Source organism: Helicoverpa armigera, chromosome 11 (assembly GCF_030705265.1).
Source record: "Helicoverpa armigera isolate CAAS_96S chromosome 11, ASM3070526v1, whole genome shotgun sequence".
Taxonomy (NCBI): domain Eukaryota; kingdom Metazoa; phylum Arthropoda; class Insecta; order Lepidoptera; family Noctuidae; genus Helicoverpa; species Helicoverpa armigera.
In genome coordinates this window covers 6,218,133-6,244,010 of record NC_087130.1, presented here as the reverse complement: position 1 = coordinate 6,244,010, position 25,878 = coordinate 6,218,133, and the positions used below count along the sequence as shown (strand labels likewise).

At 36.3% G+C, this 25,878-nt stretch overlaps 3 protein-coding genes across 4 annotated transcripts; all 3 read left to right on the top strand.

Moving 5' to 3' along the window:
• Positions 1-8,055: 8,055 nt before the first annotated feature.
• On the top strand, positions 8,056-14,501 carry LOC110370211 (calcium-binding protein P-like). 2 transcript variants are annotated; one of them, XM_064036988.1, is made up of 3 exons: positions 8,056-8,158; positions 8,502-8,751; positions 13,132-14,501. In XM_064036988.1, exons 1-3 carry the CDS (start codon positions 8,147-8,149, stop codon positions 14,400-14,402), a joined length of 1,533 nt encoding a protein of 510 aa, XP_063893058.1. In that variant the 5' UTR covers positions 8,056-8,146; the 3' UTR covers positions 14,403-14,501. The 2 variants fall into 2 exon arrangements, with proteins under 2 accessions (XP_063893058.1, XP_021181633.3); XM_021325958.3 differs by lacking the exons at positions 8,056-8,158; positions 8,502-8,751 and adding an exon at positions 12,831-12,953 and having other exon boundaries at positions 13,041-14,501.
• Positions 14,502-17,258: 2,757 nt separating this feature from the next.
• LOC110370212 (translation initiation factor IF-2) lies at positions 17,259-18,049 on the top strand. Its single transcript, XM_021325959.3, has 2 exons — positions 17,259-17,370; positions 17,583-18,049. Exons 1-2 carry the CDS (start codon positions 17,302-17,304, stop codon positions 17,988-17,990), a joined length of 477 nt encoding a protein of 158 aa, XP_021181634.3. The 5' UTR covers positions 17,259-17,301; the 3' UTR covers positions 17,991-18,049.
• A 5,588-nt stretch (positions 18,050-23,637) lies between these two features.
• Positions 23,638-24,607, top strand: LOC110370148 (uncharacterized). The gene is made up of 2 exons (XM_021325880.3): positions 23,638-23,742; positions 23,827-24,607. The coding sequence occupies exons 1-2, from the start codon at positions 23,725-23,727 to the stop codon at positions 24,505-24,507; spliced, it is 699 nt and encodes a 232-aa protein (XP_021181555.3). The 5' UTR covers positions 23,638-23,724; the 3' UTR covers positions 24,508-24,607.
• Positions 24,608-25,878: the final 1,271 nt, after the last annotated feature.

Below are 25,878 nucleotides of genomic sequence, written 5' to 3'. Positions count from 1 at the left end.
TTCGCTGCTCTCCTGGCTTTGGCTTCAGCCAAACCCAAGCCCCTAGTAGTAGAGTACCCCGTAGCGGCCGCGTACACCGCGCCCGTAGCAGCCGCGTACACCGCGCCCGTCGCCTACTCCGCGTACAGTGCCTACGACTACGCCCTGCCCTATTCCGCGTACACCTACGCCGCCCCGTACACTTACTACGTGCGCTGATCATTTGAAGTAACCAGGCTGATGAAACACGACAACTGCTCAAATATGTAAATTATTAATATTAATAATCACAGCAACAATCGAAATAAAGCTACTTCGATATTACTCTTGACTTTTTCTCAAGTTTGCCATTCAGGATTCCGAAATGACCAGTTCATTGTATTTTCACATTGGTCATTGTTAACTAGGTCAGGTCTTAGTATTCCTCATTGTGTGGGTTCATATACCTATTATGTATTCTGAAAGGTTAAAGCCTTTATTATTGAATAATAGTATAATACACGTAACACAATTACTATTTGTAATGTAATAATGCCGTAAGTATTTTCTTCACTATTCATTGTGACGTGATTGTTCATTCACAAATAACTTAATATTCAAGGGTTTAAATGTTAAAGTTATTGTGGTGGCTTTAAGGGCACTAAAACACGTTTCAACGTTACAAAACTTACAGAATACCATGTATTTGTATGATATCTTTGCAAATGTTGTTGCTATTATGGCATTATTAAGTAAACGTGCATATAATAGAGTCCGAAATGTTTCAATATATACAGCCCACATAATAATCATTGTTACTGAATTAGACATATACGTCACATATAAAATTACCAAGGCTGCGTATTTGGGGGGGTATTATTAAAGTGTTGTTACTAAATTAGGTAGCACACGGTAAGAGCTCAGGACGAAAAGTCGCTTCAAAATGTACTAGCCGTTCAATATATGTGAGTTGTATCGACATGTTTGCATCCAGCCGAAGTAAATGTCGATTAATGTTGGAGATTAGTGATTTTATCGCTCGATACGGCAATAAAGCGAGCACTATAATGAACGTCGGTGACGCCCGAGACGTTTAGTGCAGAAAACGTGAGAACGTGCCAAACGTCACGTGACACACTTACATACATAACGTTTGTTATCAAATAGAGCTTTTATTAAATTTGTTTGGTCCAGTAACTTTGAAATTATGTTGAGGCGTAGATGAAGTTCTGTTTTTCCCGAACCTAGTCTGTAACGAGAACACTACAATACAATTTAGTTTTGTTGACATTCAAGACAATCAAAAGTTAAATAAAATACCTATATCAAAGAAATATCAGACCATGCTACATGCTCCTTGAGCTCAACTTCCTTGTTGCTTATTTTTTATGTAAACTTGGATGCAATTTTTACTACCTGAAACTAAACTTTAATTAAATGAAATAGATTTATTTGAATGCAGGGCAGCAATTTTTTTCAGAGGTGCCTTTATTGTTATTCTTTGGTCTCAGGAGCAAATCCAGGCCACACTAAGAAGCGCTGAATCAAACAGAAAAAAACAACACTATTAACTAAAGCCTCCTTGTCATGATTCCTTCGGTCAAACGATTAACATACAAACCGCCTTACAGCACATTCATATCTCTTCTAGGAATTGAAAGCAAACACACGGACTGAAGCCTGACTTCCAAGGAAATATCCCCTCGTTTTGTTTACCTTAGGGCAGGTAGGCACGGGTTACCTAACGCATTGCAATTAAGTGCAACTAGCATTCACTATGCACGTGACACGTTTGTACGTAATATAGGAGTACGATGTCACTTGAGACGGTAACACGTGTGAACGAAGCAAATTGATTAATTTAATTGTTACAAATAAATAGGATGGCTTGCAGATGTGGTCTTTGTTTTCTGAAAGTATTGAAAGAAGTAATACAATTCATAGATAGTCGGTATTTATTTAACTTTTTTATGATTTTTGTAGTATAACAAATTCATTCCGAATTGTGATCTGTATCTATGTAATGAGTAGGTATTCACAACATAATTAACAATTGAAAATATCAAAATGAAGATTTAACATTTTCTAATTTACTCTTTCGGAGAGAAGCAATCGCTGCACGATGTTTATCATGCTTATTTGATGAACCTTGTTAACTTTACCAATATTTAATGACAAAGTTAAGGTAATTAAAAAGTATCAGTATTTGTGACAGAGTTATTTTAACTTCATCAAATGTTATACTTCAGAACAATGATTTAACCTACCGTATATTTATAGCTTTCAGGAGGCAGGAGGTTAACATAAATATTTATATACTTAATAAGCACTCAATTAAATCTGTGAATTGGTTTGGTTAAAATTATTCAAACGCAAGTCGATACAATAGACTTTACATAAGTATTTCAATAGGTATCTGTTGACGAATTCATCCAATCAAACACCGAACAACAAGAAATACATTTAGGTCAGAGAGTGATGATGTAATGACGTAATGGGTGCATTACTTCCATCTGGCTTACCTTGAACATGAAGTTTCCGAACATATTATGGATCACCTAACATCTGATACGCGCAATCTTCTGGGAAATCACGATTACCGATCACATCACAGTATTATTGTGAAGGAAAACTACTCAAAACCTTTAACTTTTAGGTCCATATTCTAGAAGGATTTCGAAGCTTTTGAGAGCAGTTTTAGCCTTGAACCAGGTTCCGTTAGACCTAAATATAAGGTGGAGAAAGTTTCACAATTATTTTACCAACTTTGTTATCAAACACTCATGGTTAATTTTCCATCACTTACCTGACATTTACGGTCTAAAATAAGATTAAGTTTGTTTGATCCAGTTATTAGTTTACCTGTACCCTTAATCTGCTAATGGACGTTAGGAGCATTTTTGAAACCATATTAATAACTTTCCTGTTTATTAGTTTGGATGAGGCTTTATTGAAACTTTTAATTGTAATTTTGGTTTTATAATATTTTAAATAGCTTTTAGATTGTTGGGTTGTCAGTCCCACTACCACAATGACGACTGGTAAAAAGTTGAACTCTATTTTTACGTTCTCCCAAAACAACACAAGAGTTTGATATCCAGATCTACAAAGCCATCTATCTTCCAAGAAAACTGCAATATCCGATCTCTCAAACACAGATTTTTAATCATAAGTAGTAGCTCGTGGCCTAAATCAACATCGGTTTCTGTTCGAGCGTGCATTCACCCAAGTTTGTTAGCCACATCTTACCCTTGTTGACACTCTAGGGAAAAAGCAGATGTGACCGACTTTCACTCGGGAACATCTCGTCGAGGGGTTGTTGACCTCATTGCATGGGATCATCAAAAAACTGATAGATGCGAAGGGCACTGGTAGGTGTAACTATGAAATTGTCATTGTTTCCCACGGCGCATGTGACTGAATTAGGAACATATACCTACATATACAAAACATATAGTAGTCTGGAGTAAATACATTTTATTATTTACATTTTATTATCATACACTTAAGTAATTCACTTATCTCATTCCGACAATGCTGTACGATCAACACGATTTGCTTAATTTAGAGTGTTGAGGTTGAAAGAAACCCTGATAATGAAGCTTTATATGTTATGGTTTATCACACTGATTCTCTAGAAATGGACCTACTTATTGCCTATTTACCATATGTGATTTTCAATCAATCTATATTATTGACTGTAGTTACCTAACGATTGTTACTCCGAATAACGCGATTATGAACATAAACCCTTAGGGGTAGTGTTGTATAAATCCTCTATCCAATTTATTATTGTCATAACATAGATAATTTGGCTTTTGATTTCTATTATTATGTGATTTCGTTCAAGTATCAGAAAATTGTTGAATGATTGGTAAGATAATCTGTTTATAAAGCGTTCATGTAATCATAACAACGAACAAAAATGTGAATGCTGTAAACGCGCCATTAAATAAAACTGTGAAAATCGATTGAAAATAACGCAGGAACTGCAATGTTTTTTAAATTTAAGTCAAGTTTTATATTGTACCCAGGTAAAAAAATAAACTCTGGAAGTAATGTATCTATTTAATCGAACAATTACTTACTAAACGTCATTTCTTTATCGTATCTGTATGAGAACATTCAAACATACATATTTTTAGCTATCGATAGGCATTTGTTTTTCATTCAACGAGTAATACACGAATGTAGCCACGGCACCTTCAATTTATTTTTAAACAAACTCCACAGAACGCTTTACACCTACAACCAATTATGTTCAGGCCACTTGAACATTCGTCTTTGTGAAAGCGTCGCGCATGAAATTTCGTCAATCACCCGTGAAGCTGTGTGAAGTACGTTCCCGGTATGACGTCACTATCTCGAACACGTTTTTTTTTGTAAATTAATGCTCGAGGAAAGTTATGAATGGATAGCGTACGTCATGTTAGGATGCAATGCGTCTGGTCTGATGCATAGGTATTGTTCCTTGCAGAACAATGACGAATTAGTACTTGCACGTTTATGGTCGTCATGGGTTAGAATATTCGAGAAGGTATATCTAAATTAGATGCTCCTTTCAGAGTAATTATAGAAAACATACTTAAATCATAAAATGTATTAAGGTTAACCTAACTGATAAATAGTTTAAATATAATTGGGATAAACATTATAATTTTTTTAAGTTATTTATTTATCGCTTACATAGTTTTACTTTCTACTTTACATGCTTGAGTTAGAAAATAAACGGATTTTACGAAATGTAAGTCAAATCACAATTGCATTATATTAATCGGTAACAAAATTACTGTTAAATACATTGGGAGGTATTAATTTGTTAAATATAGGTACTAATGGAAAGTTTCGCGATCTACTAGGCTGAAAGTTTCCTTACACGCGTCCCCGGAGACTATTGCGTCAACGTGGGCTTTGTTCACACTTGAAATCAACACTGTTGTTTAGAACTTTCTATCGACAGAAAAGCATTTGAAGGTTGTGACATAGGCTATGCTAAAATTTCACATGAAAACACTTTTAAATAGCGTGATTTTGGTCATCTCATCCTTTATCTCTGATAATAAATTTAATGATCTTGAACAATGACGTTGTTAATATATTTACATAGAAACAAACAAAAATTTCGGACACAGGAAATCATCAGAACCCCACTGAGGATGCAGTGCAACTACTAGTTATCCTGCAGACTTTTACTAACTATAAAACTCATCTCCGTTGAACGCGCCAATGATTTCGAAGAATCCCGTAGCCTCGTCATTAAATATACCCAGGCTCTTTCTTCCCCATTTAGTGGTGCGTGCATATTTCATTCTTAAAAGCAACAATTAGATATTCCAAGTAGCTTATAGTACACATATAGCTATAAATGTAAATTAGCTTGTTAGAATCTAGCATGTACTGTAAAAGTCAGGCATGTGAGTCTTTGTCTACACCACGTGGAGCATTCTTATACAAAACTTACCTAACTACTGTAGAAACAGTGGCAAACATGTCCTATTTCCGATTAAAGTAACTTGATAAACAAATACCTGTTGGCTTTGAGTAACATCAAACGTTCAAAGAAAAACGTTACAGCAAGAAACCACAAAAAAAGTTAAAAGGCGTGATTTTGACAAAGTATGTAGATTAAGCACAACGAATATAATGAAATATGGGTGAGCTTTATGGTTTATTTAGTTCAAATCATTGTTGAGTTGGTTTTATTGTATGTATCCTGCTTTTTAGGCGCCTATTTATTAAAATTGGTCCAGCTTTGTGCTGAAACTAACTTGATTTTTTAACCTCATTATTTGGGGTTTCACTTTATGCGAGTAGGTCCGTGCATAATTTACCTCGATATAATACTACATCCGCCCAAAAGATTTCTGAGAACTGATTTGGCCGCGTTTTCAATGATACTTGGAAAATGTACATTTTCATAAGTATCATCTTAGAACATACTCATTCCCTATGGCAAATTGAGTACTATTTAAAAAAAATATCCCATAAATATAACAATCTTGTTATTTGTTCTGAAAAGGAACTTTAAAAAATAAACGAGTAATCAGAAATTGACAACCGTGTCTATAAAACATACCTATATAATATACGAAAAAAAATACATAAAGAATAATAAAGTTCAAGATTAAAACAAGCCGTTATATAATATGAATATGGAGTGGACGTATCGGAGTTTCAGTTCACAGGTGAAAATTGTTCGTGTCAATTGCAAACGTTGACGACAATTTCTACCTCGACTGTCTTTTGCGGACTTGTTACGTAATGCCGACTGGCCCGAAAGCTTTCCGTGGCTCTATGTACCTGGATATGCTTTGAATATTATTGTTGGTGGTTTTTCTAAGCTGCAAATTATTGGATAGTTATGCATTTTTCCAAATTTTTTCGAACATGTTTTCGTAATACCAATTAGCATTTTTTCTTAATACACATTATTCCTATAGAAGTCCCATCATATTGGTGGATTTTCCGAGTGGAAAAAATTTGCCCAAAGCCGTGCGTATTTTTCGTTCGGCAAAAAAGCGCGGAAAAACCGCCAGTGAAACAAGGCTAAATAAATTCACTTGCTCTTAATTAGATACATATGTATAATACTATTGAAATTGCAAACTTTAAGTTATTTAAATAACACGATTTCTGCTTATTCTATTTGTATAACAAACATAATTTGAAGCCAAATCTCATCCAGCATACGTACAAGACAACCTTTACACATCATCTGACACATACAGACTGCGTATGTGACTATGTAATCGCTTACCGAATGTTTTGTTTGTATCCAGCCGGGCTATTGTCTATACAGAAATGTTTGCCAAAATTAGTTGAAGTGTGGGCTTCGTCACACAATATTATATACTGCGAAAGTCTGTCTGTCTGTCGTACTTTCAAGCTAAAACACTGAGCCACACTTAGGAAAATATGATTAAGAGCTTGAGAAAGGACATATGATACTTTTTATCCGCTTGAGAGAAGTTCTCACGAAATGCGAGTAACTAAGGCTTAGCGTACAGTACTACAGATGATCATAATGAAAGTGTAATATATAGGTATGGTATGGGTTATCTATCGCATAAGCTGTTTATGTTCTATGAATAGAATGTTTTAGTAAATCGATTGCGGTTTCATCAATCTAGCTAGTGCATACGTGCCGTGGATTTTCAACCCGTGGCTACTTAGTAACTAATCTATAGGTTTGCAACATGTCCCAGTACACAGGTCAATGTTACAATTAATATGGTTATATTTTATTGATAAATTACTATAATATTCCTACAGAATTGCGAATCATGTAAGAACATTTGTTTGCTTTTAGGACTCAATAAATATGACCACTATGTATTTTTCATTATGATGGTCCCAGATTCAGCTCGTGGACCTTATATTTCAGCGCATGATGTTTTTTGTTATTATTATTTCATAATTACTCTACCAAAAAATTAACATAGTTAATTTAAACAAGCGATATTTTTATCGATTAAATATTGTAAACAAGTTAAATATAAATACTTCAGTTATTACGGTAAAAATATCACGTGGACTTAGGTATCGGTCTCGTGTTTTCGAAACTTCGAATTTTTCATTTATCGTGACTATATTTACAAAAGCTATACAACTTTTTTAATTGGTTATTTACCATCATGCTGTTTTACGTGCACTTTCTGACCTTTGTGAAAGTTCAGTTAAAACTTTTAGAAGCACGTTTAGCCTAAATGAATGGAAAGTTTCTTATTGATTATTTTATCTGAGCGTTCGATACGTGACAATTTTATCTGTGTAAAGGAAAATCATTTAACTTGGCATATTTTTACAGTGACAAAAGCCAACACATGAAGGTACAGCCTTGTACTACTTTTAGCCTATATTTTTTTAACCAAAATAAATAAACCAAAGCTTCCTCTTTCTACCTACATATCTATTCCTAATTTATCCTTATCTCAATCTTACGAATCCAGTGAAAGATTTACAAGTACAAGTTGGCAGCAATAAAATATGGCGTCTCTCATGAATTCCGATGACTCCCGAAGGTATGCACTTGGTTCGCTGCTCACGCGTCGATCAATGCCAGAGACGACGCTGAGGATGGTCGGTTGCAACACCAACTGCGCACGCGACGTATATAACGTGAACGCGAAGTACCGAACAGCACGAGTCCTGTTCTATCAGTACTAACATCACCAACCCTCCTATCAAAATGATGAAGTTTGTGAGTATTGTACTCTTTTCTGTAATGTTTTGTGTGAAGTGATAAGTTCAGTTCAGTATAAAAAGAAAGTATTTAGCATTGTTGTAAAAAAATTATAAGATATAAATAGAAATTGGAATTAAAACTTGTAATGCCGATAATAGAAGCAATGTTTTGACCAGTCAATTAGTAACGTAGTAAACTTAATAATTGTCATCATCATCGTGTCAATCATATGACGTCCACTTGACTGGCCATATGCCTTCCCCTTTAAAAGAACTAATTGGGAGCGTCCTCCGGCCGTCCAGTGTCTCAAATCAATAGCACCGCTAAATACATATTTTTGCAATTTTCTGTATTCCAGATCGTTGTTCTCGCCGCGCTCGTCGCCTTCGTCGCCGCTAAGCCAGCCTTGGTGAGCGCACCTTTAGTGGCTGCAGCTCCTGCCGCGGTTGTCACGGCAACCAGCTCGCAATACTACCACCGCCTCAACAGCGGGCTTGCTGCCTACGTCGCTGCTCCTGCTGCCTACGTAGCCCCTGCTGCTGCACCCTACGTAGCTGCCCCTGCAGCTGCACCCTACGTAGCTGCTCCTTACGTAGCCTCTCCTTACGTCGCCGCCTCAGCACCCCTCATTGCCTATTAAACAAATGAACCTCGCTTCGAACCCATTGTGATACTACGACTTAATTCTACACTGGTTGTTGATAAATTAAAGATGTTTTGAAGAGTTTATATTTGTATTATTTCATGTTTTTGTAGAGCTATTATTATAATTTGTGAAAACAATTTAATTGACAATCAAAAGGCAGACCATATAATTTGAAAGGAAGAGTAACCACCTACGTTGTCTAAGAAGCGACGACGCGACGTAGCAAAAATAGTCTTAAGGTTTTTATTGTTCTAGGACAATAATATTTTCACATACCTAAGTACCGATATTAGAGAATAATCTGTGGTGAAAGGTGACGTAGACGAAGTGCTAAAAATAAAACATCTCAAATATTTTCTAACTTATCTAGACCTAACATAAATAGTTATAGAACAAGACATAATAATATAACCAAAAACACATATCATTTACGACTGGTTACACTAATTTTGCGAAACACGTGACTAATATTAATACCTAAATTAACATCAAAATTAATTTGTGGGCACTTCAAAGACGGCTTATAGAAACCGTTTAGTTAGTTCAATCAAAAATAACTTCGGCGAATCACTTATACATCGTCAATACTTGTACGTGAGTCAAAATGAGTAAACAGCACTATGTAGGCTTCTTTGCTACTTTTTTGTATTGAAAATATGTACTAAGAAATAAATATTTCCGTACACAATGAAGTCAATTCAAAATTCCTTTTTATAGCTAGATACATTTGTTTATTGATTCGTTTCTGTGTCGTGTTTCTTGATAAAGCTTACGCGTTGCGTTGTAAGCGTTGTCTTATTAAATTCTTCATCATAATTGATCTTTATCTGGTCATGGATACTTTTGTTTTTTTTATTCGTATGTGTTGTAAATAAAGGAGTAGGTATGGTTGTGTTTACTACAGTATAAAAGTAATAAATTAATAATATCACTATCTGTTTATGAAGCTTAGCTTAACGAGAAAGAATATCTGACCATATGAGTAACATACTCAATACCTTCCCATTTGGATCCATCATCAACTGGCTCGCCAATTTCTAGCTGTGGACCAGTGTTTTACCCGAAACAACTGCCTATCTGACCTTTCCAACCGTTACCCAATACCCCTTGGACAGACCCACTTGCATCCAATGACTTAGCAAACTGTCCTATTTAAACAAAAAGTAACACCCTTATTTAGGTTAACAAATAACTCCTTTCAATAAAGTAGATTACTGGATCGTAATTAAATGATTTATTTGTTCATTGAAAAGGTTTTTTACTGAGCGTTCAGTCGAGACATTCTTATTAATGTTAATGGTACAAGGTCTTTTCAGGGAATCCGGGATTCGTCGTGTTTTGTTGCAAAAAGTAGGTCTAGGTTGTAGGCCTGTCTACGGTATTGTGAAACGAAATGATAGATTGATATATTTGAGGATAACACTAGCTAGATGTCAGGTTTCTTATTCAAGTGTTTTGAATAGGTGATAAAAGTTATGTAGGTCGAGTTACTCTATTCTTTGTTCGGCTAAAATTGTTTGCAATAGGCAGAGTAAAATTATGTAGATCATGCATTAAGATAGTAAATAAAGACTTTTTGTTTGGAACGAGCTCTTATCTATTGTTTACAACGACATGTTTTGTTACTAAGCTGCACTCTTTTTAAATGGGTATAAAGATAAAAATCCTGAAATAAACTACTAACTTTATTACTATTTTAATTCTAAAACTGTCCTTTTTATATGGACAAAGTTATTGCTTCTGATGTACGCCTGCTCAGATTCTTATAGCATCGTACTCGTACAAACGGGTATACAATCGTTGCGCCTGCGAGTATTATAATATAAGACCACTAACTAGCAACGGTCCAAAGCATGATTCTAAACTATTGCCAGGCATCTTTGAGACTTGTTATACCTCTAGTAGTATTTTCTTATAAGAATAACGAATATTCAGTACTCTATGGAACAGTACTAGTATTGTATGGAATACTTATTATGAGAAAATGTCTGAAAATATCTGTACTCCTACAATTTCTTTGACACCGTTATTGTCAGCCATGCTTAGGTATATTATATGATATATTTTAAGTCACTATAATTCGTTTGCCAGTTTAACGTGTTCTAGTAAAATCTAGATATTTGACACAGTTTGAGTAAAAACAAAAGAAACATGAATTGCCACTACCAAGTTAATTTATCACAAAGTATACATATTTACATTGTAGTATACTTTCAAGGTTGTTGGAAATATTATTTATCAACAACCTTGAAATAAACAAATCAATAAAAGCCCCAACATTGCTTCTAAACTTATAATCGACTAATACAATATCTTTACGTTTATGTTTTCTAGAAGTTTTTAAATCTTTGTAAATTCTTTCTTTCCTGTCTTCTTTCTTTATTACGTGTGTGTACAAAAATTGAAAATAATAAATAAACAATCACTATAAATTGTAAAACAACCACATAATAATTATGATCCGTTATGCCATAATTATTTAAACTAATAAATATTTTAGCAGTCTATTAAATAATTTAATAAGTAGTAGGCGAAAGTTACGTTCTTATAACGTTTTATTTTCCTCATTTTTTCCTGTGACTTAACCCACGTTTTCTGAAGTAGGTTCTGTAAGTTATTTTCGTGCTAAATATACTTAGGTACTCATTTTTTTCCTGTACGATTGGTATAGAATTAATAATAACCTATTAAAAAAACAGACAGTTTTCATACGAACATCGAATGTGGTGAAATCGGATTGAAAACAAGTGAAGACAAGCTTCGGTGGTTGTCATAGCTGCTAAGTCAATGGCATGACATGCGCGTCGAAAACATAATTATTTTTCAGAAATCAGAAATCAGAAATCAGAAATTTTATTTGCTAGAAACATGGTATGGTATTACAAGATGTTACAGTAGGTATGTGTTTCACATGTCTCGCCGTTTAACCGGCATGCAAATATTATTATGACCATTATCATAATGTGGAATTACAATTTAAAAAATCTAAAATAATATTAAATATTAAAACAAAGTCATTAGGCATATTTGACAAACCAAATTATATGTATATAAATAAATGCGATTTAACAAAAGAAATTACAAATAACTTTCTATATTTCTCGACGTACAAGACATGAATTCAGCTATTGAATAAAAACATTTGTCAATTAGCCATTTCTTAAATTTAATTTTAAATTTTGCAAGTGTCATCTCTCGGAAATGCCTGTGAATTTTATTATAAATCTGAACTGCCATGCAACTGCAATTTTTTTTAAACAGAGTTGTTATTAGTTGTTATTAGTCGACAATTTAGAATCATTTTACTGGGGATATGTTTTTTCTTTCTTCGTAGGCTTATTTCTTTCTCTTAACGTGTGTGTAGCTAGTATCAGAATTGTTCACATACTGGGTAAACCTTTTGGCAGAGAATTAAAGCAACGGGTGCTAAAAAATTAATAGTTTGAAACGACAACTTAACTACCTGCCCCTCTGGCGCTACCTTTAAAGCTATTTAGGAACCAATAAGGATTCAAAATAGAGAACCTTTAACAGTCGGTATAATCAGGATTAATTATTTAATTATTTTTTTTATCTTTGTGATTAAGTTTTCTCTGTATGGAACTATTTCCCCCCTTATTTCAACACCGAAATCCCTCCTAAAGGAAAACAAGTGCATCAAACATCAAACTTGAATGAATTTTCCTTATCAGTCGGACTAAAGGATGTTCATCAGTAGAGTCTAGTCAGTATATGTTGAAACTGCGAGTGGTTCACCCGTTTATCTAATCCGCAGAAAATCTGCAGAGAGATTATATTAAGCCGTACATAGTAAATCGCCAGTTCTCATCGATTGCTGACCAATATGTCAATTAAGTAACCTTAAGTAGGTTAGTGGAGCTATAAATAGGCAAATACGAAATTACAAGTGTTGTGGTGTACGCAGGTACTTTCCCAATGGGCACCGTTTATTATTCCCACGACGTTTTCAATACGATTTTTGTAGCCATCAAGGTCCGTGTCCTTACCCATTGTACCATTAGGTATTCCGCGACACCCGCCACGTTGCCTCACCACGATGCAAAATTTGTTACACCTATATAAAAGAGGGGGTCCAATATTCTAACGCCCGCATTATAATATCAAAAGCGGCCAGGAAAGGTGGCCTTCAAAATGATCCGAACGGTAAAGTCCTATTGAGTTCATATAAAATTAATAAAAATATAGACGTTGCGATTGGCCTTTTATGTATTATGAAATATTTGATTTCAGGTTTTGCTGTTATCGTCGATATGTGGTCTGGTGACCAGCTCGGGTGTGCATGGCGACGGGTTGGCACATCTGGCTCCCGTAGCTATAGGACCCGCACCGGCAGCTGGAGCTCCAGTTGTCACGGCTGCCAGTTCACAATACTTCCAAAGAACCTTCAATCGCCTTGTAGTTCCTCAAGCAGTAGTACCAGTGGCACCTCCACCATTGCAACCTGTTTTCACCGTAGCCCCGGCCCCTCCAGTGATTGTGGAGCCTACCAGAGAAGTGCCTGTTGCCGTGAATCCACCACCGACTCAGCCAGCTCCAGTTCATCCTAATGTTGCAATAGCCGTGGCAACAGCCCATGCTGCTGCACCTGTCGCAACTATTTTGCTACCGCCATATCCTTTTGGATTCCCACCAAATTTTGGACTGATCCCTCAAGAACAGCCTGTAAATGTACCTGATGAAAGTAACAAAGAACCGACCACTCAGTCAACAACGCAAGCTGAGGTGACGACACAAGAGCCAGAACAAACCACGCCGATACCATCGAGTAGTGATGACAACTTTGTGCAACAGGCGCTGCCTTCCAATGAAGATGTAAATTTCAACCAGTATGGTCCACCCCTACCACCTCAGGATCAACAGTTCCCACCTAACAACCCGGGTCCTCAGTTCCAGCCCAACCAACCGCGTCCTCAGTTCCCGCAACAACAACCCCAACCTCAGTTTCCACAACAGCAGCCCCGTCCGCAGTTCCAACCACAGCAACCGCAATTGGGGCAATTCCCATTACAACAGTCTCGGCCACAGTTCCAGCCACAGCAACCTCAGGGACAGTTCCCACCGCAACAACCCCGTCCTCAATACCAGCCACAACAGCCAGAGTTCCCGCCACAAAGACCACAAGGACAATTCCCACCGCAACAGTCGCAGCCTCAGTTCCCACCGCAGCAGCCGCGGCCACAGTTCCAGCCACTGCCACAAGCGCAGCAACCCCGTCCCCAGTTCCAGCCACAAGCGAGACCGCAACAGCCACGCCCGACATACGGAGCACCTCAACAACCGTGGCCTCAGCAGAGAGCTAGGCCTCAAAAGCTGAAGACTTCAGTGGAAGTCGTCCCCGTACCGCTGGCGTACATCACTCCTCCTCCACCTCAGAAAACTCACGCACACGTAAAGGTAGTGAAACATATTTACACGTTTGTACCGGCAACTCCTGCTAAAATTATTGTGAGACCTGTGGTACAAACGCGTCCTCTCCGTTTAGTGAAAATAAAAAAAGTTCATTCCCAGAACTTGCGGGCTAATGCCAGAGATATTGAAGTCACGACCTTCAGCCCATTTCCTAGGCCCAACATTAAGCCGCCTAAAGTATAATTTATGAATAAATAGTCAATTGTACACTTGTTAATAAACCTGCACATTGTAAATATGGTTAAGAATGAGATAATATAGATATATTTATACTTTTGTAAATGATGTTTGTTTTATTAATTACACTAAACATTCCTATGATGACATTGTTTATAGCCTCGGTCTAGGCCAACTAGACGTCAGTTGTGCAACTGTTGTTGCTTGGAAGACGTGTGCGCATTGTCAATGACACTGGACCTATAAAGTAATGTAACGAAAGTGACATTTGCATGACAAGCAAGGGGTTTTCCATGAATTTATGATCAGGTTATGTGACATGATCGTGTACTCGTAATATTAATTTTGATGGAACATGTCTGCACGCATAACTGTAAGCAAATGGTGAAGTCGGACTTAGCTACTCATGACTGCTCTCGTCAAGTAAAGAAACCTGGGTAAGTAAGTAGTGTAAAAGCTCGTATAAACAAACGCGGGTAAGTCTTCAAAACTTATAGGCATGTAAATGTACATAATATACACTTTCAAATCTCATGAGTCATATCATTCGTTACTCTTCTGACATCACAGCTGACTATTGTGACTGTGTCGCGATCAGTAAGGTAGTTAAATACAAATGTTTTAACTTTAACTACTAATCTACATAATATGTAATACTTCGCCAAATTTTAACCTAGGTGAGTAGGAGTTTAATTACTTGGACGGAAAGAATTAGCAATGAAAAGTACTAAATAGAATAGGGACTAGAAGACAACTATTACATAGCATAGAGAACAGGAGAGGAAAAATGATAGGACACCTTATACGTCACGACGATTTTATAAAAAACATCGTGGAAGGGAAAGTCGAAGGAAAGAGGGGAAGGGGTCGTCCAAGGTACAGCAACATGAAGCAAATTAAAGAGAAGGTGAATGTTGTGACGTATAAGGAAGTTCAGGAGTTGGCGCTAGATAGGCGTAAATGGAAGGAGCTGCACCGACAAGAGCTGGGCTCTTAAATTGAAGAAAAAGAGGAGGAGTATTATTACCCAAATGATATTGGAAACTATTACCTAAAACAAGTCAGGTACTTACTAAATTAAATGAATGAACAAAACAAAATTGCGTTATAAAGCAACGAGGAATCGGCATGAGTATATGTAAAAAAGTGAAGGTGAATGCTGTTTATTGATTCCAAAAGCGTATAAAAATCACTCATTAGAAACAGCAGCCAGGAAACCCAGTAAGTAAAGTAGGTACGAATAGTGTATTTTTGTACATTTAATGCTGCTGAATGTATGTATGTGCACGAATATTTTTTTGATGAAAATTTCTAAAATTATTATGATTGTAATTCAACTAAACCTTTTTTATCGCGCGATAAAACTGCACTAAGGTACTATAAACACCACGGTCTTGTCCAATTTGCTTCTATGTCATGGAGGGACTCAAACAAACCTATCTTCTATGTACTAATACAGCCTATTTATTTAGTAAACAATCAAATCACATATTCTAAAATTCCACATAATATTTTTATGACAGTTTACTATCCAATGATAATAAAACCAAATATTTTATATAACAGTAGTACACACTACACACACTCATTATAACTGGTACCTACATATCCGTGCCCGTTTGTACGACAAAAATAGATACGCAGAAAGAACCTCTTCCAGGAAATATTAATGGGATATGAATTTCTTGGGAAACTATCTCTACATGCAAGAGATCTGAAGACCTTTTTAAATAAGAGGCGTGACATTTATACTCGTGCCTATTTGAAATCAAACTTTCGTTATAACTTTTGATCATGTCTTAGTTTGAAATAACTCAATCTAGCGATTAAAAGGATCAGAACGAAAATCACAAATGCAAAAATAGCTCTCTACTACTGCTTACTTAGTACTGGGAAAGTGATTTACTCTTAAAACTAACTTAGAAAGACATAGTGAAAGGATTCTTTGGATCATTTAAAAATGCTTCGGATAATTTTCTTTATCGATGAAAATGTTTTAGGTACACATACATACTTTAAATACACAATTTATAATTATTTAGGTCTGTGTAAGTCCTTATGAAAAATCAAACGAATTGCATTATTAGTCTGAAATAGGCCATACAGAAAATAACTGGCAAGAAACTACATACATTCAGGATCTTTTATCGCTTACTGAAGTTAACTCTTATGTTAGCATAAGATTTGATGACGTGAATATATACAAACAAGAGCAAAAGTAAATTATTTGAATTGCAGTAACAGCATATGATGATATGACGCACATCACATAAGTGTAGATAATAATATGTACGTCACGAAAATAACATTATAGTCTACGTCGTAGCAAAGTTCGTAGCAGAGATGAAATAATATTAGATCGGCGTAGCATCATTGCAGATGAGTCATACTAGTGTGAGTGTGATGGTAAATTGTTGCGCACTCATTGAGAACTTAAAAAAAAATCATTTAAATACTAATGAAATTATACTTTACATATACATATAATATGCTCTATGTTAAGTGTTTGTACTCATGCACATCTATTTGCATATCAACCATGTTAACGTTATGATAAATTGATTTTAAATTAAGACATTGACGCCACTTAAAACTGAGTTTGAAGAGAGATACGATTTTTTTTTACCCGACTTTTTTAGAAGGAAATATTTTACTTTTTATAAATAAATATATATCATTACTAACATTTTAATACACTTAATTTAAACCTGAAAATGAACCACTATATAGTAAAAAAAAAACTAGTGATGTAGTCCAATAATGTAAATCTGACCAACTTGACTGTCGTAATGATACGCGTCCCCGTTGCGTGCCCAGCGTCTAACGAGCCATTGCAATCGGTGACGAAACGGAACACAAGGTGAATCTTACTTGCTTACAGTATAAAAGGTATTGTCACCAAACTATGGACATCACACTCACATCTTCTGTTGAACAGACTGACATCACCAAACCAATCAACATGTACAAGATTGTGAGTATTCTATTCATTACAAATAGTGCTTTTAAAATTAGGAAACCTGGATTTGTCAAACAGTGAAAATAAGGGCGTGCTATGTGAACTATAATTACGGGTGAACCTTCGGATTAATTACGACTTCTCTTAAATATGCAAATTGTGAAATACTCGATGCATCCTAATGACCACTACTTGTAATTGTAATTAATTACTTTTGTGACTTCCAGGTATTCTTCCTCGCCACCCTGGCCTTCGCCGCTGCCAAGCCCAGTGCAGTAGCAGCTCCCTTAGTGGCGGCAGCACCCGTGGTTGCAGCGCCTGCACCCTTCGTCACTGCCACTAGCTCGCAATATGTAGCCAGGAACCATAATGGACTGTACGCTGCCGCTGCTCCTTTAGTCGCCGCTCCCGCTCCTTTAGTCGCCGCCCCTGCTCCTCTAGTCGCCGCCCCTGCTCCTTACGCCGTCGCATCCCCTTACGCCGTAGCCCCTGCAGCCAGGATCGTGGCCCCAGCAGCTGCCCCATACGTAGCCGCCCCAGCCCCAGTGGTCCCAGCTCTTGCCCGGTATGCGGCTCCCTACTACGCGGCGTCTCCTTACTTCGCCCCCTCCGCTCCTCTTATCGCCCTCAAGTAAATTATGACTGATTCTTAGCCCATTTTTATACTGACAAATATACCTATTATTATCTAGAACTACTTTGGTTTTTTTTGCACTCATTTGTATCTGTAAAGATACCATTATACCGATATTAGAACTATTTCTATTAGTCTTGTCACCATAAATCCATATAAGAAGCAAGATTCGCATGTTATTTTGCGTGATCGAATTTGTGGGTTTAGTTTCAAGGAAGTTTGGCCACAGTCCTTGGCAAAAGTAAGTAATTTGGCTTCAAACAATGCGTGGTACTTGTTACATAAAGAAGACCCTCAACAAAACGAGAAACTATACTGGCCTATTTCTGTACAAAACGATTTGATATGAACAGAACATATCTAAGTGCGTAATCATTAGGAAAAATGTTTGTGGTATTCTTAGAAATCCACTTAAACTTTCCGCAAACACGTACATGAATGGAATCTAGACTGAAATTATCATAATTTTAGGCAGTGGATACAATGGTTACCTTAGCGACCAATGAGGCGATACTTGTAAGATCTCCTTTGATCGAGTGTTGACGAGGAAGCTAACTACGCAGTAGACTGGTTATTTTAGGCACTGAATTGGTACTCAATATTTCTTTCTACTTAGCCGCTTGGTCTAATTTAGTTTCAATACGTGTTACTTGAATAAATACGGTGCGCAATATACCTATTTGTGTACTCTTGCACAATATTTATTTTGTTTACATAAACATACATGCGTATGCCTACTTTCTTTTAAATTTTGTAGAACTTAGTTTAAGATTAACTAAAAAAACAAAAGAAGTACGTTTTTATTTCAAGTACCTATGCAAAATTGAAAACCATAATATGTGAGCTTATAAGTTCATTCTTTCGACCCAAGAAAATGGTATTAGGGATAACTGCAACAAGGAAATAACCATCGCAGTTAGGCTGGACTTATTAAGCGTCCTCTAACATTTAAGAGAACCTAAAAACTTTTTAATAATGTATTATTGACATTCTTTATAGATGCAAGCGTTGCTTCAAGGTGTTTTAAGACTGGTGAAATAACTACTCTTGTATGGTCCAGGTTGTTATAGCTATGTAAACTAATCTTCTAATACGAGCATTGCCGCCATTTTAGCTGTGTTGCTGAGGTCTATCCACAGTTTTCTCAATACGGTTCTAAATGTTACATAAATCTTAGCCGCATGCAGGAAGCACGCTACTTCGACTGGTCTGCCATTTAATCGCAGTCACATGTTTGCCCGTGCACTCTGCCACGTCGCACGTCACCGGGCACGCAGAAGATCCGTGGGCGGCATTTCGTCAAACTCAAGATTCTATAAAACATTTAACAAAAAACGCTGAAAACCTGTACACGATCGTAACGAGAGTCACGTGGGACTAAATGTGTTTTGTAAACTTTTCTTTCACTCTTTGCCATCTGCGAAACACGTGCCGCCTTAGAAATACGACCTTCTTAGTTTTCCTTTGTACAAACTACCAAGTTAGTACCTGTGTATACTGGCTTCTAGATTTTGCAATTTCGTATTACAGCCTGTGCCCACTAATCGTAGTTTTAAGAACTTTTTAAGGTCAATTAAGGAGCACAAGTTTTGGCAGTTGTTTTGGCACTTTTTATTTTAGCGGTGGATTTCATTTGGTTTAAAAAAATATTTCGGTGTTAGATAGCCCACTTGAAAGGCTATAGGTAGATATATTTTTATCCGGATGAGGAAGTCGTTCCTACATAATGCGGGTAAAACTGCTGGCGGAAGCTAGTCGACTATATAGTTATCATTTACATTATTTTGCAATGACAAATCTGTATTGGTAAACTGCTTATTAAGATGACAAATCGAAGGAAGTTAGACCATTTAAAACGACATTGTAATGAAACCGATTGCTTACAAAAATATCGCACAAAATTGTATACAAAATACGTCACTATTGACATTAAAATGTACAGTTTGACGCGGACTCTAAATAAATTCAGTATTTAGCTTAATTGAAATCAATATAACTACGCTTATGTAGATTTAGGTAGAACTTACCTTGAATAAATTATGAATAAAGTCGATATTACAGTAAGCAATTGGCTGTATTCTACCGCAGGAGCGTTTCTCCGTATTGTCGGCGGTCGCTTGAATATAAATCAGTTGAAGTAGTGACGCGCGAAGTAATTACAATTCGATTCATACATGGTGATTCTGTTCACTTCGCATAATATTGAGGGCGCCCTTCATCCGTGAACTAATTCACTGATTGCTATTTACATAATTGATGTTTCTTTTGTTTCTGGCTAGACGAAAAGTAGAAATACTTATGGTGAGTTGCATCATTGAATTATATTGATAACGGAACTATTTGACCAATGGGCAGCGAGTCATGGTTTGGTCATGGTTAAATGGTGCAACTGGGTCTTACAGTTTTACCCTTAGTTTCAATGTCATCAGGTACCTACAATACTTATCTATAGTTTTTTTTATATTCTAAAATACCTACTGTTCTTTTATTTGCAATAAAATATACCTTACTATTAGTTATACCAAGGACCTCAATTCCCTACTTTTGACTACACACTTTTGAAAATTCCAATTAAGTAGATACATATTTGACCCCACAAAGTTCAGCCGCTTCTATTTACTTAGCTTCATAATATTAAGGTACTTTTTATTTTATCCAAATAATGTAAGTCTGTCACATAATTAAGATGGATCGTTCGTTTCTTTATGACTTTCTTTTCAGCGAACACAGGTAACACAAAATTAATTTACACAAAAGAGGCCATTTTCTCAGGAAATTGTATCCTTGACACTGGTTTTATTGTTTACACATTTTCTCAGAATATAAGCACTGCAATAATAGAGAATAATAAACACCAATATTAAAATATTTTGCCTTATTGACCGCCAATAAGGTAAAAATTATGTAATTTATTTTAAACTAATCGTTTTAACGCGGTTTCACCCCCGTGCCGTGGGAACTACTACCAGTACCAGGATTAAATATAGCCTATGTTAATTGGGAAGAGTGTAGCTTTTCAACAGTGAAATATTTTTTTTAATTCGGTCCAGTAGTTTCGGAGCCTTTTTAGTAAACAAACAAACAAAATGTTTCCTCTTTATTATTCTATTAGCATATACAAAGATATTTTTCAATAGATTTCAAATGGAAATTGATTGAAATACACTTTAGGTCTTACAGATGAGAAACTCTATACTACAAAGATGGTGCATTATGACACTAGAAACTTGGTTCGCAATATAATGATAGATACTTGGAAGTCCCTGCTAAGTTTAGCCTTTATGAAAGTCTTACCGCTTTGTAATATCCTTCAAACTTACAACCCTTTTACGAGGCAAAGCGGCAGAGTTTAAAAGGACATTGAATAATATTAAAAGCGGATAGAATAGTAGAAGGTTTATTAGAATATGACTATAGCCACATTTTTCGTTCATTCTATAAAACTGATTATAATAGTTCTATTATATTTATTTATTTATTTAAAATACTTTTTGCACAAATAGTACAATGGCGAACTTAACGCCTTAGGCGTTCTCTACCAGTCTACAAACAAATCCAAACAAATCCGAAAAACTAGTATGAAACATATGTAGGTATATGTTTCATACTAGTTTTTCGGATTTGTATTACAAATTTTATATTACAATGTATTGCAAATTTTATATTACAATACACAAATAAAATAATAACAATATATATGTATATATATAACTATAAACATATGTACACTACATACAATACTAATAACATATCAAGAAAATTAATTTGAAACTGACTGTTTATGTTTCTGCTAATTTCCCAAGATAGTGGTCACGAACTTTGAGTTTGAAGGTGTGACGGGTATTTACCATCCTGATCTCCAAAGGTAACTCATTCCAGAGAAGAATAGATTTTACGAAGAAGGAAGAGTGTATGATATCAGAACGATGTGTAGGACATTGTAGAAGGCGATTGTTGAAAGAGCGTAAATTTTTGTCATGATGTGAGCCAAGATATTTGAAATGAGAAGTTAAATAAGAATAAGAAGATTATATATTTTATTTAAGACATAATTTGGTATCTATAACTTATATTATAGAGCTGAAGATTATGTTTTTTTAACGCGCTTATCTCAGGAACTGTGAGACCAATTCGCAAATTTCTTCTAATTATTCAATTAGGTAACCCATTTATTGAAGATAGGATACTCTTCATCTGGTAGCGCGGAGTAAATGCTACGAGATGCGAGTAAACCGCAGTTGATAGCTTTTAATACTTACACACGCGTTTGTATTTTGTCTATATAAAAGTCGTAGTATCATTTAGTCGAGTTTACCGGTAACTGAGCTCATATATTATGCGAACTGTCGAACTAAAGCGAATTGTTGGTATGACAGTGATATATCGAGTGGCGAACGTTTACCAAAATGATTGACACTCATTTACTTCATGCACATTTATCAGGAAATCATTTACAATTTAATACTATATTATCAGGATAGTATTGTTAAACACGTTTTAGTCTATATTATTTTTCAGCATTGTACCTGTTTTGAATATAATTAGATATATTAGGAACTACCATTGTTACTTTTTTGACAGACAACTTTTATGGTTGTGACTACATTCTTAAATTATAAACAGGTTGATGTGCTTCGTAACTTTGCGGACATGTTAATTAACAGTATTTAATTACAGGCAAAGTAATGTATGGGTAGTGCTGTATTTCTGCTCCAATTTTCATCAAATCACTAAGATTATCAAGGTCAACAATTAAATTTTTGGAACTACATTACGTATTTTTTGTATAAAATCACAATTCTCCACTATCAATACCTTTTAATTGAAAGCTTGTAAACTAAACTGATTTCTGTTATTATTGTTAGTAACTTTATAAACCAGATGGTATGAATGGACAACCTTTAACTTTAAGTACAATTGTTTATCTTGTAAGATAAAGTTTTAACATCGCCTCGGGTGAGTTCAAAAAGTTTCTATTTTGTGAATGAATTTACTATTACAAAGATTCCTAGTTATTTGTTCAGTTATTAGTTCTACAAAGGGGGAACCTAATCCATTCTATGCATTGGGTATGCATAGAAATAGGATGGGCTCATTGGTCTTGCTTTGGTGAGGTCACAAGTATGACTATTCACAATAATTGATGGAAATTATTAAAGGAAAACATTTGTGCAGTTTCTCATTAACAGGCCAGAGTCAACACGCTTAGTAGAGGACAATATGCTCCTCCATATTACACGATATGTTATAACACCTTACCATGTAATTGAATTTTGTGATTACAAGAAATACAAACATCCGAATTCTAAACCTATTCTAGAATTGTGTTAAAGATATGATGACTTTTGATGAAAAACAATAGAAAAATGTAAAAGATAATAACAACTAAATTGATTGGAAATATAATAATCACTACTTTAATTACTTTGTTGCACCACATATCATAAAACAAACTGCAACATTTGACCCAAAAGGGCACTTAATGGTATACCGAATATTTATAGTTATATAATATTCCTATGAATGGGCATCAAGTTGACATATTCGGCAATCAATGGTGCCCATACGCCACCTAATTGAGCATGCGCGAGTCCTGCCTAAGGAAAGTGAAACCGTCGACTACCAACATAGACGTAATACTTGCAACAGTATGAACTATATAACGACATGTAATACATTCATCGATACATTTCATCGTTGACACTCGAGTGACCGAGTTGTATTATCAAATCAAAATGTCCTGCATAAGATTAGTACGTATTCTGATTATTAGAGACACCTGAAGCATAAATACAATTATTCATCAAATATTAATAATTCTTTACTTTCTTTCTCAGGTCATTTCTACCATCGCCATCATAGCTAGCTGCAGTGCTAGTGGCATCGGTCACATCGCTCCTGCCTTCAAGTCCCTGTCAGTGGTGCGATATGCGCCGTTCTACAACTTCCCCAACGGAGTGAGGTCTATACACGCTGTGGCTGCACCAGTAGCGTTACCTCCTCCGGTTGCACGAGCTCCAGTGTTCGCAGCCCCTGCGCCGGTGTTCCCAGCTCCGGCCCCAGTGTTCCCAGCTCCGGCACCTGTGTTCCCAGCCCCAGCCCCAGTATTCGCAGCGCCAGCGCCCGCACCTGTCTTCCCAGCTCCGGCTCCTGTTTTCCCACCACCAGCACCTGTGTTCCCCGCTCCAGCTCCCGTCTTCGCTGCCCCTCCTCCCGTTTTTCCCGCCCCTGCGCCAGTCTTCCCTGCCCCTGCTCCCGTGTTCCCCGCGCCGGTATATCCTAGGATAGCCCCTGCTTTCGCTCCAGCGCCTGTTTTTGCTCGTGCAGTACCTGCATTGCCAGCCGCTCCGTTCTCTCCCATCGTGAGGCCTGTAGGAGTGCCGCAGCCAGCTCCACTATTCACTCCTGCTTTCGGCCCCGCGCCTGTGGCTGTAGCCAGGGCCCCCATCAGTGTATCTCCCTTCGCTCCTGTACCGTATGGCCCAGCTCCCGCCTTTAAACAATTTGCGTGGAAATGAATCTAGTCTTGTTTAGGTGTTATATAGTGTAATGATTGTTTTCTAGTTAATGTAGTCATTTTTATACCAAATTTTGTAAATAAATTATGAAAATATACAACGTGCTTTAATTTATTTCCATTCGAACGATTTGTTTTTAATTTTTACACAAAATAATAAAGAATAATTAGGTTTACTTTTCAACTTACTATAGATAGATGAAACAATTCCTTAAGATACATAACCATTTAAAAAAAAGTGTGTAGGTTCTGAAAGCTTTGAAAAATATTTTAATATTCTTCGCAAATAAACGTGCAGTTTGTTTAATTAATAGATCTTGATGCAGATTGCAAACAAGGGAAACACTCAAAGGGAAAATGCAATTAATTCCGCGCCCTCATTTCAAAATGTGTTGAATACATTTTTATAATTTTTCCAACGAGAAACACGTGGCGTTTGACACACTTTTGATTATTCTGATAGCACTAGCACTAAGCAAGGCAGGGTGTGAAACTATAGCTTAACCCCTACGAGTTCAATATCCGACTAATCGAAGGGTCAATTGGACGCTGCGAAGATTATTTTGTCAGGATCCGATGACAGGAGCTTTCCACGACAACTGAAGAGGGTATCTAGGTCGCAATTCAATTAGATAATAGATCTATCTCAAACGTTGAACTATTCCAATCATATTGATTGAAATTATGTTTAAAATCTAGATTTTCAGAAATTAACTACTACTACTACTTTTTTTATGCAACTGCATCAAAAATTAATAGTGAAGTATCTAGATAAATTGTTTTTGTTATTTAAATATGTAGTGTTTTATACTTAACAATTTTTTCCGATATTTTAAAGTAATAAGACTCCATACTGCATCTAATAGGTAAAAGTGTTGTTATTAGGAAGCGGATTATCATAATTCATGTTAGTTGGTATTTTGGTATAATAATGCAAATTAAGACACACATAATTTTATAACAATATATATTTCATATAAAAAAGTATAAAAAACATTAAATCTAATCTTTGATTCACGTCTTTTCTATAGGAAGGTCAGTCGAGTGTTCTCTTCTATTCTATCGTACGTATGCTGGGGCATAACCGAAGGGAGCGGCGCGCACTAATGGAGATGCGGCGTAGGGGAAGGGGGCGGCGGCGTAGGGAGCCGGCAACCCAGCGGCGTAGGCAGCAGGGGCGGCCAATCCAGCGGCGTAGGGGCCGGGCAGGACAGGCGCAGGGCCCGCAAGATAAGGTCCGGCAGCGTAAGGGCCAGCGGCGTACGCAGCATAAGGAGCAGCAGCGTAAGGTGCAGCGAAAGGCGCAGCAAGCACAGGGTTAAGAGCCTTGCTGACTACGCTGACCTGCGCTGCGTAAGGTGGGATGTTTTGA